Raw genomic sequence first — 12,848 nt, forward strand, 5'->3', positions numbered from 1 at the left:
ACTAAGCTTGTTATTTATGCACTGCTCAATAATCATTGTTTGTTTAAAGAACATCAACAAAAAAGAAAATATACAAGTTGATCGCACAGAATTACAATGCATATATGTGCATGTACTGTATGTGTCATGTTTTGCTTTTAGACTGGCAAGTGTCGGTGGATGGAAGAAGCCTGTATGAGGCCAAAATAAATGCAACTTGATTTGGGAGCATATCTGAGTTTCTAGGGTCCACCGTGAACAGTACCCTGGAAACAGGAATGACCCCCTTGAATCACGTCAGCAAGGTTTGAAGTAGACACAGGGTGTTGTTTAGACATGCAAGTATGGAGAATTAGTACAGAAAATTCTGAAATAAATGTGAAAATACATTAAGAAGTTCATTATTAATTAATTTTGACCACCACTCCTACAGCATCCATGACCTTAGCATTTGTAGAAGTTGAGATCCCTTACTAAAGGGAGGCTGGTAACTTGTGGGAAGGACACCTTCCTTTACACAAGCATCAACAGAACGTGCTGTTTTATACACTCAACATTCACATAGAGAGTCCCTTCATTTTGTGCCGAGCAGGTTTAAAGTGCAAAGACTGTCTATCTGGACAAGACTCCTTCAAATAGTGGGATTGTCCTGTCAAAATGGAGAAGTAATGTGAGCACTGGTGACAGGCCGAGAGAATACTACTGGGCTGTTACAGTGTCATCTACATTGAGCCCCCTCATGCTAAATAATTTGTCACCCACAGGCTCAAAGCGTAAAACCAAGCAATTATGCCAACAGCACAAACTTAATTTTTGTGCAGCAATCCTGCTCTGCTATTTTGCACCTGACGTCATGGCTGCCTTCCTAAGGAGTGGCTTCTTCACCTGTGTTGGTCACCTGGTAAAGTCAGAGGCGGAGGGTTAGAACAGGGCAGCAGCAGCTATGATGGCTATGTAGATTCCCAAGGGAAGGAATGAAACCCATTACAGATAGGATAATGCACGCAGATATCTTAACAGTTATAAGCAAATGGTCAGTTTATAATTTGTGAGGTAAAGATTAATTTGTTAGGGTTGATAGAAAAGAGGCAAAGCCATCCTTTAGATTTCTACTTAATTTAATCAAGAGTGAATTAATCAATATAAAACATCATCAAAAACACAAAAACTGGGGTTAGTGGCAAGAGATTTAAGGAAAGGTTAGCACACAGTCCAAGCTCATTGCAAGTAAACAATTAGACTATGCAGATATGGTTCTCCCAAGAGTTCTGCATGTTACCAGTTACCACCAAATTTTGTTGAGAAATCTAGGGGAAAGTAGCATGGTTACACATAAAGTAGACAGGAAGCAATGTGTTTTTGTACATTCTGGGCATGGCAGTAGGCGGCACCGCTCGACGAGGTTACTTTGATCCAGGTTACTCAATGAATTTTGAAGGACATTTTTACAAGGTGTGTAGAGCCATAATACAATTGTCAATATTATAGTGCTGTAAATGGGGAATTGTGGTCGAAAAGGACAGTGGAAACAAACTGAGAGGAACAGAGGAAATATTTGTTCACAAAACTATTATAACTTTGATACTTGAAGGCACCAGGAAAAGTTGAACTGTGTATCAACTAAACAGTTATAAAACACAAAATGGCTTCCAGATCTTTATACAAGAGGCTTACCGGGGTAAAACATGAGCTATTTTTTGTCACTTAGATCTTCAAATATTATGCTATACTATACATATTCTGTAATACACAAAGTGCAGTGTAAGCAGATGTCTCGATAGCCTAGGCTAGCCATCACAGCTTCATCATTTAGGACTAATTGTAATAGGGCCAGTGAACAAACACGATGGAAGTAAGATTTTGTGATTTGCAATCTCGAATAAGGGCTACTTTTCTACTGTTGGATGTAAATGTAATTGTTACATATGACAACACTATGAAAAATTTGAATTAGAATTTACTTTCACACACACACACACACACCCACTGAGCCCACTACTGCATCCAGTTTTGAAAGGAAAACAAAAGGGAAAGGTTGTGCACACAGTAAAATACTCTGTCAATTTATCCATTTGTAACTCTGAGAGAATTTGGTTACATTTGTACACTCTCGGAGTTAAATTTAACAGAGAATTCTTCTGTGCAACCAATCAGGCCAACCACTCCAAACAGGACCCACAGATAATGGAGAAAACAATGTCAAGTCAACATCCAGAGAGAGGAGACAAACTCAAGCCCCAGAAATCAACACACACCAGGAAAGGACCGATAGAGACAGGGAAAATCGTTGCCACCACACACAAAAGTCAAAAACCAAAGCACATAAGGTTCATCATGTTGCGTGTTTTTCATTCCAGTTCAAAGTATTGGGTTTGTCTGTGTGTGTTTTTTATACCTTGCTCCTGAAGAGGGGCTTAGCACCAGGGCCACAGTACTCATTATAGATGAGCTTGAACAGGAACAGGTGGAAAAGGGTGATGAGTGAGGCCACGCTGAACCAGAAGAGGAAGGGCAGACCTGGGTACCTGTTTGCCATGTGCTCCTCATGGGCCAGGATGGCTTTGAGGTGCAGCGTGTGGCGCAGGTCCTGCAGGTGACGCAGATCCGTGGAGATGTAAAGCAGCGGCGTGATTGGCTGCGTCACCATCACGGGGAAGGTGTGGCCTTTCACCTCCGACGTCAGCTCCACCGGCTCGTTGAGGCAGCCCGCCTCGCAGGCGTACAGCTGCACGGGCTGCTCCTGGGGTTTGACTGACACGTGGAGGAACGGCTTCCCCTCCGCGTCCAAAGGACATAGTAGTAGTAGTTCATATTACTTTGTTTCTGAATCAGAACAGCAGCCACCCCCTATAGCTGCATATGCATTTCTGTATTTATTCATTTATTGACCTTTATTTAAGAGGATTTCTCCAGGGAAGACCATTGAGAGCCAGTACAATTATAAATTGCGATACAAATAATGATGAAGAATGTGGTGCTTGTCAAACAACTCACCGGAGATGAAGAGGTCCATCCACGCGTGTTGATGATCCACGACCAGGTCATCTACGGTGGCCCTCAGCAGCTCCCCCAGCTCCTTCTTGGCTCCGTCTCGGAGCCTACTTAAACAGTCTGTATAGTAGGCTGTTTATTATCCTCAGCCAGGCCAAGGCAGATTTCACCCCTGTGGCCCCGTTTGTTTCTTTGTTAAGTTTGTCCGGTGCCAATCTCTATCCCCCCTCTGTGCGGGTGTGGGTGTGCACGTGTAGGTACTGGAGTGCTCCTGGGATGAGCTGTTGAAGAAAGTCCAGCAGGCTCAAGACTTGGATCACATCATCGCTGCCACAAGATCTTCCTGGACTCCATCATCTCCAGATGCCTGTTGGACAACAACAGCAGGTACACACACACACACACACACACACACACACACACACACACACACACACACACACACACACACACACACACACACACACACATGCACACACAGGATAGTGTATATGCCCAAAATATGCCATGTTTGTTATGCATCATGCTATTTCTTGTTAAAAAAAGAACATGCATTCAATATATTCTTTATAAACTAGACCAGGTCAACCTGGTTGTGCCAGACCCCGGTTCTGCCAACCCCCTGTCTGTCATCATCATTTATGACATCATGCCTTTTGTAGGCATGTCATCATCATGTCATCATCATATATACCCTTTATATAGAAAAGGGACAGACCGACATTTGCTTATGTAGGCCTACCCATTTCATGGGTCTGGCAAATATCCATTGATTGTATGTCATCGGCACCACACTATCCTACCTTCATACAGTAACATTTAAGGACTTTTACCAATCGAAATGAATGAATTAGTTCTAGTAGGCTACTCCAAGTTCTGAACACCCCCACTCTAACAAGACATGGACCTGCTCCATATGAATCCAAGGTTCTTCTTTTAACATTGAGCTTAATTTACACGTTTTATACATTTCTATATCATGTTTACTTTGATACTTTTTTAGAAAAAGGTCTGCTAAGTCTACAACGTTCTATAACTATGCTGACGCATGTATCTTGTGTAATAACAGCAATGTTACTTATTATTTTTGGAATCAAACCTGAATCAAACCAGAACAAAATGTGAGTTTGAAACATATTTAGTTTCCATAAGATAGAAAATGAGTGGTGATGAGTGCTGTTTGCAGAAAATGTCATGGGCAGGCAATCCTGTCATTTAGAGTACAAAAAAGAAAAAGAAAACAATAAACGGGCAGCTATAGTGTAGATACTATATTAATATGCTAATTTAAACACATTCCATCCCCTCCACACTCACGTAAGCTAGCCAACTTGCTACTTGCTAGCCTACAAGTTCACAAGCACGCACACGCACGCACACACACACACACACACACACACACACACACACACACACACACACACATATGTAACAAAAATGGGGGGGAAAGCGATCTGAGCTTTTTGATTCCTACACCTACACTAAAACTAATTTAAAAGATAATAATTGTATTAATTAGTAATTCTAATTATTAAATTATTTACCTGGATTTCGTAAATAACTGCAAAAAAAGGGTCGAAATCAAATAAACATTCATCTTTCATCGTGTTTTTTACCAGAGATGGGAGGAACGAGTCGGAAGGAGCATGATGATTGGTCGACTCAGTCACGTGTCCCCAATGACGCGATCGGCGGGCCAATGGCGTTGCGCGAATCCCCCCGTGCAGCAGGAGCAGGTGTTTAAATGACAACAGCGGTTCTGAAGCCGGCAGATGCTCTCAGAACCTTAACCGGATCAGTCACGCATCACCAGCTCCGACACAGAGGACGTTACTTGGCTTTCAACCTAACCTAACGAACTCGTTTTGGCGTTTCAACTCTACATCTACAGTTTCAGACAGTTCTTGACTTTCACGGAGGACGTTGCTTGGTTTTCAACGACGACGAGGACCTAACCCCTTGTTTACTTGATAGCCTATATACAGCCTGCGTTTTGGTTCTTTGTTCCGAGTTTCTTCCAACTGTTCCAGACCAGAAATCATCATGGGTCAGCTTGGGAGCAAACTCCGCAAAGTCCGTTCTACTGACAGCCACACGACCACCTTCTCAGCCCGCCTGGCTGATTGGCTGAAGCGTACTGAGCCAGACTGCAGCACAGAGGTGACCCAGTACGTCTTCTTCGAAGAGGACAAGCCGTATGAAGAAGATGAGATCGATGACAGTTTGTAATGGCTTCCTGCAGCGATCTCTATCATCATCATCGGCGGTCACTCGATCGTAGTCGAGTATGACTGTAGGCCTACACTCCTTGGCTTGGTCCCAACCTAACCTAACGGACTCGTTTTGGCGTTTCATATTTCAACTCTACATCTGCAGTTCTTGACTTTTCTTCATTTTTGGGGAGTTAACGTCAAGTTCGCCGTCAACCAGTTCTACCGAGAGGGTAAGTTGACAAGTTTTTGTGACAGTTAGCTAATGTTTTCATTTAAAAAAAGTGGCTCATAGTATGTTGTGTTGGGGAATCACTCCAGTCGTTGTGTCGCTTGACATATTTGAACTGTTATTGTGATGTTGGGTGAGTTTCTGTGACAGTTAGCTAATGTTTTCATTTAAAAAAGTGGGCTCACACAGTATGTTGTGTTGGGGAATCACTGTAGTCGTCGTGTCGCTTGACATATTTGAACTGTTATGGTGATGTTGGGTGAGTTTCTGTGACAGTTAGCTAATGTTTTCATTTAAACAAGGGGGGCTCACCGCTCACAGCATGTTTGTCGCTAGGGAATCACTTGTCTTCAAGTCGTCTTGTCGCTTGTCAAACAGAACCGTTAAGTTTTGGCGATTTTCAAAGCGTTCATAATCTTGGGGGTATTTCATAGGAGATATGCCTTGCCTTGGTATTAGCCTGGAGAGACATAACCTCCGCATATTAGCACCCTCTCCTGGTAGTTATAATTTATGGCTACCTTGGTATTTGGTTTAAGATGACAAGCTCAATTTCAAACACCACATTGATGCTTTAAACTGAAATGTAATGCGTTTTTTCTTCATAGAACTACATTTGTTTGCTTGTTGGTCTTGGTGTGTGTTTTCAACTCTGCTGGATTATGGTGACAAATTGATGTTTATAGATTTGCTTGGGCCACTGTACTGGTTAAATAATTGAATGCCCTCTACCATGTTGCTCTGGACTGGGATTTATGGTAAGAAGGACCCATCCTTGTACTTTGTATCTACTGTAGTATAGTTCATCTTTAGCTTCACCTATGGAACAGCATTAATACATCTTCAGTTGCATAAGCAAACTATCCTTGAAATAGCCTATTTCACTATTTGAAATATCCCTTTCTAGAAATGTATTAGAGTCAAAAGTACACCATGTATACTATGCATGCAGGCAATATTGCAGTACTATTTTATGTTGGTCTGTTGGCCTGGAATGACCATGACTTTCAATCCAAACTGCCACATTGACTTTGATAAAGTTAGCAAAGGGCCACATAGGACAATTGAAACTTGAATTGTGTTAAAACAGCATGAATTTGGTAGACAGTTTTACAGCTGTATTTTATCACTCTGGTGTACTCTGGAAAGATTACTTACCTCTAGTCTACATAAAACAATCCACTTCAATACAGTATGAACTTTTAAATTAGGCTACCTGGTTAGTAATGTCTTAGTAAGTCACTAATAAAACACCACCTTGTTACATTATAAACAATTAACTTTGTAACATTTTGATTACACTTGGATGTAATATGGAAATTACTATTAATTTTAATCAAATTAATTTGCCTCAAAACCATTAACATAATGCTGTTGCCTTTTAGAATTGCGATTTTATGGGGGGTGCACATTTTGTTTTTCCTTTTGAGGAATGTCGGATTGAATCGGCTAAACGGCTGGATTGAGATGGTCAAAGGGCCGGTTGCGGTTGGGCTCTACGTTGCCCATGATGTGTGCTAGTGACTCCCATTTGAGTGGTGTTTGGTAGTCAGTATGTAAATGTGTTTCTTTCGCGTTATTACATTGTCACCCACTTTGACTGTGATGTTATCAACCTTGCTAAGGTTATGATTTGATCCAAAGAGGATGGTTTCGGTTTTACCCAGGTGTATTGATATAGTTTGTTGTCATTGAGCCAGGTGCAGATCTTATTTAGTTCAGAGCTAGCAGTTAAGTGGAAGTCGACATGAGGAGTCTCTTCTGACTGGTCACAGAGGTCCCGGTCCCCCCAGTTGAAATAGGTTAGTTAGGTGAGCCCTAATCTTGTGTTTCCAGTAAGGATGGACGTCTGAAGACAGCTGCACTAGTTGCCAGTGAGCTTGACTCTTCAGGTGAACGCACATTGCAATGATGGGTACCAGGTTTGATTCCCCCACGGAGATCTATGTCACTTCTCACTTTGCTCTGTATTTGTAGTTTATTTTTTTTATTTTTTAAGATTTAGTTTTTGGGGGCTTTTATGCCTTTATTGGATAGGACAGTAGACCGACAGGAAATGGGGGAGAGACGGGGAGTGTCATGTGGCAAAGTCGTCTGGATCAGGAATCAAACCGGTGACGCAGTCAGGCATCAATGCCTACGTGGTATGCGCCTGGACCAGTAAGCCAGCGGGCGCCCCTCTCTGTATTCGTCTTGATTGATTGAGGAGTCTCTGACTGGTCACAGAGGTCCCCACAGTTGAGCTGGGTTAGTTGAGCCCTACTCCTAGCCTCTCCTGGTGGATGTGGACATGGACGACTGCAGTATGAAGAAAGCTGCATTATCTTGCCAGTGAGTGAGCCTGGCTCTTCAAGGGAATTCTCTTTGTGATGCCGCCCCACTGAGATGTCACATTGATTTGTATTTGTCTGGATTGATTGAGGAGTCTCTTCTGACCGCTCACAGAGGCCCCTCCAGTTGAGCTGGGTTAGTTGAGCCCTACGACCGCAGCATGAAGGAACCTGCATTACCTAGTTGTCAGTGAGCCTGGCTCTTCAAATGAAGGCACTTTGTATTTGCCCCCCTCCCACTGGGCTGTTACTTTGATTGTTTGTCTGGATTCCCTTGGTACTGTAAAAATTCCAAAAACATAAAAAACAAAAAAACAAAACAAAAAAAAAAATGTCTGTCTAACTAACACTACTAACTAACTCTATATCTAACTAACACTAACTAACTAATACACGCATGCATGCATGCACACACACACACACACACACACACACACACACACACACACACACACACACACACACACACACACACACACACAATCAAAACAGTATGGAGCGTCTGGGTGTGGTAGAGGTAAAATCACACCCTCTCCCGCCACTGCAGACGGCTGGGTTTAATACCCAGTAGCAGCGGTGCCTCCAGCTTGGCCGGGCGCTCCAATAAACACATTTGGCAGTGTTTGATTAGTTTAGTTTATTAGCACATTGCAATACAAATATAACAATAGTTAGGGGGTGGGAAGCTGGTGAGGATCAAGTGATCGTGTTCTTTTTGCTGCTATGCAGAAGCTGCTGATGCACATAACCTTGATGCACATAGCAGTTTATACTGTAGCAGCAACAGGAACTGCAGGACACTTGGGGAACATTTGGGAATTGGCAACGACTAAATCGGTCTTCTCCCTGGATTGTTACCTTGTCGTGGTGGAGAAGCTTAGTGACCCAAAGAGCTCACCTGGCAGGTCCAACAACCATGCCAGATAGCTCAAAAAGCAGGGGTCAGACTAAGGACAATCCCTTGTCCTCCATATTGGAGGTTGGGAATGAGGTTAGCAACCTCGTCCCTTAAAACAAACATCGTTACAGAAATAATCTCAAGAAACCAAAGCAGTAAAGTGCTCCAGAGGATGAGACACCAGGAGACACAGCCACAACAACACCTGTGCAAGGTAGCGGCAGTGTTGGAAAAAGTACTCAGACATTTTACTTTTTCTTGACGGTTTTCGAAGTTGTACATCGCATTGATGTGTAATTAATTGTACATGATCCGTCTCTCGCGAACTGCCGGTATAGTGATCCACCCATTACATTTACACATGTATTCAATCTTTCACAGATGGTGGAGAGTCCGTACAGCTCTCAGACGTCGCTGTCTTGTGATGATTCCTCTGATGACGGGTCCGGTGAATGGTGGTGACCTCAGTGAGAGCGAGTGAGACGCACCGGAGGCATACATCCCAGATATAAAATTTGCCAGTAAGATTTTATTTTATAATCGTGAGATGAATGATTATATATATTTTCTATATAATCTTAAGTCGCTCTGGATAAATGTGTCTGCTAAATGCCTAAGTGTAAATCAATTTGTTCTTTTTTTGTACTTCATCTGTTATTTAGGTTCAGTGTCGGTGTTGGTGATGATGACTATCATGAAGAGTCACGTGATGGCTTGGGAGGTAAAATTATGGTTATTTAAACACGTCCATTTGGTTCCATTTGTATACTGTGTCATTCAAGTTTGAATGTAAAAAATATATTTTATTTTGTGCACATCATAACAATTTTTGTTTGTGTGTTTTCAGTTGTGGAGGGAGCCTGCAGCATCCGTTCCACCTGTTAGGAAACCGGGAGAGACAAGCCAGGTAAGAAATAAAAGTGTGTGTGTGTGTGTGTGTGTGTGTGTGTGTGTGTGTGTGTGTGTGTGTGTGTGTGTGTGTGTGTGTGTGTGTGTGTGTGTGTGTGTGTGTGTGTGTGTGTGTGTGTGTGTGTGTGTGTGTGTGTGTGTGTGTGTGTGTGTGTGTGTGTGTGTGTGTGTGTGTGTGTGTGTGTTTTTTGAGAGAGTGAATGAGAGAGGCAAATTTTATTGTAGTGTGAGAGAGAGAATTTATTGTATTGTACAGTTGTGTGTAGAGATCGGGGGACCGATCAACTGGAATCAGTATCTGCCGATACCGATATTCCCGATCACAGCGTTTAATCCACAAATTATTTTATTTATTGTGTTACTGTAGCAGCATTTATATATTTAATGATTCTTCTTATAAAACATTGACATTGTATAAAGTATAAACATTAGGAGATTGCAAGTTGAGGTCCTTTAGTATCCAATTCAACTTATAGATAAATATTGTGAAAATATCTGATCTAGCTTGTTGATCAGCAAGCCATTAGACATTATCGGCCGATCGCGATCACTCATTGATCAATCGGCACATCTCTAGTTGTGTGTGTGGGTGGTGTGTGTGTGTGTGTGTGAGAGAGAGAGACTAAATGTATTGCATTGTAAATGGATATGTTTTTCTTTACTTATAGGTAGAGGACAGACGGTTTCTCCTGAATGGTTCGGTGCAGAGGTGGCTTGGCAGCCTGCAGACTTCACTTTACAGCTACACCTGGACTCATCAACGATGCTGCAACCATCCAGTCCGACCAACCAGCAGACTTCCTCAGCCCATTTTTGACCAAAGACTTGCTGGGTGGTATTGTGGAGCAGACCAACATTTATGCTGAACAGTGAGTGCCTTGCCCAGACCCCAGAGATGAGGGTCAATGACTGGCAGGACCTCACAGTTGAAGAACTAAAAACATTCCTTGGCCTCCTGTTTCTGACTGGCAAAAATACTATATGCATTAGATGCATAGATGCATTGACGTCATTGAAGTCAAAAAATAAAAAGGTCAAGTTAGTTATCATTTTTCTCAGATTTATTTCCTCAGAGGGCATATTCTGGTCAAACCATGCTTTATTCAAATTTCTATAAAGAACTGAACATGCCAAAAACATTATTTTGAAAACTATACATTCACATCTTTCATTAAAGCTATTGTGTGATATTGTCATCATAATACAGAATATTGGGTTTTGAAATATTGGTCAAAATTGTTAAAAAGTTTGGCAGGAAAGCAACAAAGCCAGAAATAAGTGCTATATTTCTCATAGATGTTTCTGGGTTAGGAGAAGGTTTTGTATAAGGTCTTGTAGTTAGTCGTTATAAATCAATGTGTAGTTGTAGGACTATGTGTACTGTGTACTGAGTACCTTATGTCCACAGAGCAGCCAGCCTGGGGACAGGGTATCCTACTAGAAATGGACCATGACCATGAATGTAAACAATCTGTCGCTTTCTGAAGAAACTTCAAGTTAATTGAGTTTGGAGGTCGTTTTCCTTGCCATGCAGTATACGCTGCACACACACTACAAAGTGTGTGGTACTGCTAGCTCTGATATTACTGTCATATATTATATCGGCATGCATGATCATGACTAATCTCTCAAGACAGATTCGGGAGGGAAAAAAAGAAAGGGGGGGGGAAAAGTAGTTGTTGTTTTTTTTGGTCGATGGGTTCCCACATGACAGATGACCATCTTGTGACTGGCATCATTTGGAAATCCGTGAGGAAGTGACCACGACGCCGTACTTTGGCACATGCATGCCACAAAACCGATTTCAGATCATCCTCTGTTTTTTCCACTACAGTGATGTGGCTAACGATGGGACAGAAAGGCTGTTCAAAGTCTGCCCGGTCTTGGACTATCTAAAACATCTCCTATTATCTGTTCAGTAGGAAGAACATAAAGCATGAGGAAATACTTTCCATTAATATAGTGGTTCCAATGGTATTTATTGGTCGCCAGAGTCCCGTGGTCAGAGTTCTGTTCAGTTTGAATGTAGTGGGGGTCCCTGCTTCATCTCTCTCTCAGCTATACTATGTAGTGGGCCATTTGTCCCTGCTTAATCTCAGCTTTACAATATGTAGTGGGGTCACTGCTTCATCTCTCTCAGCTATACAATATGTAGTGGGGGTCCCTGCGTCATTGTTCTCTTAGCTACACGCCTACATACACAGAAGTAAGCAGACAGTAATTTTTCTGCATGTATTTCTCATAGAGGTATAATATGGTTCTGGGAGCTTGGTGTTTCTGTGCTATGCATGATTTTTACTTGTAAAACAGTATTTCTGCAGTATTGATACTTTTACCTAAGTACAAAATGTTAGTACTTTTTCCACCACTAAATAACGCTATTATTATTATTGAAAACTACTTTAAAAGAATATAGAAAATTCAAAAATAGATCTATTTTCCAAAAACGTTGATTATTCCATAATGTATGTTTGTGTAAGTCTGGGTGACTGGGTCCCCCAGGACTCAGGAGACACCAAATTGATTCTGAGCCAATCATTTACTTCTTCCAGACTAGAGGCGACCCTTCAACAGTAGAGGGCGCCAAAAGCTTGCGTACTTTGTAACTAAGGCTTTGATCCCCTTCATGAAGTTTGGTGGATACATTAATGATAACGTATCGGAATGATACTAGAGTAGCCTACACTATTATTAGTCCGAAATGAATTTTGATATGTTTCTGGGTTAGGAGAAGGCTTTGTTTAAGGTCTTGTAGTTAGTCGTTATAAATCAATGTGTAGTTGTAAACCTATGTGTACACTTTGGAAAAAGAGTACCTTATGTCCACAGAGCAGCCAGCCAGCAGCCAGCCTGGGGACAGGGTATCCTACTGGATACCAGTAAACAACCAGTAAACAATCTGTCGCTTTCTGAAGAAACTTTTAAGTTAATTAGATGCACGTACTTCCCCCCACGTTTCTCTTGGAAATAATGAACGTTTAAAATGTTAATTTTATGATGCTAGTCAGTGGCGGCAGGATTGGTGTGAAACTTTTCACAAATATATGGAGTCATGATAAAGTCATAGGTATGTCAAAGATGATTAACAACACGACACCTTGAGTAGACCACCCAACTTTGTTTTTCCCCTCACGATGTTGCATTTCAAATCAGAGACAAGACAACTATTGTCATTTCATGGGAACTACAGTACTTGAGTTACAGGTAGTGTTGTAGTCGAGTCCACCTAAAGCGAGTCCAAGTCAAGTCCAAGTCATATGAGGTTCGAGTCCGAGTCGAGTCCGAGTCATGACCCCCTG

The 12,848-nt window shown here is 41.9% G+C and overlaps 1 protein-coding gene across 1 annotated transcript; it reads right to left on the reverse strand.

Moving 5' to 3' along the window:
• Positions 1–303: 303 nt before the first annotated feature.
• LOC308290908 (uncharacterized protein KIAA2013 homolog) lies at positions 304–2,992 on the reverse strand (the record flags this gene model as incomplete). The annotated part of the gene is made up of 3 exons (XM_080732821.1): positions 304–877; positions 2,375–2,730; positions 2,974–2,992. 3 exons carry the CDS (start codon positions 2,990–2,992, stop codon positions 845–847), a joined length of 408 nt encoding a protein of 135 aa, XP_080588947.1. The 3' UTR covers positions 304–844.
• Between the last annotated feature and the right edge of the window lie 9,856 nt (positions 2,993–12,848).

This window comes from Nannobrachium achirus (assembly GCF_963921795.1).
Source record: "Nannobrachium achirus genome assembly, chromosome: 9".
Taxonomy (NCBI): domain Eukaryota; kingdom Metazoa; phylum Chordata; class Actinopteri; order Myctophiformes; family Myctophidae; genus Nannobrachium; species Nannobrachium achirus.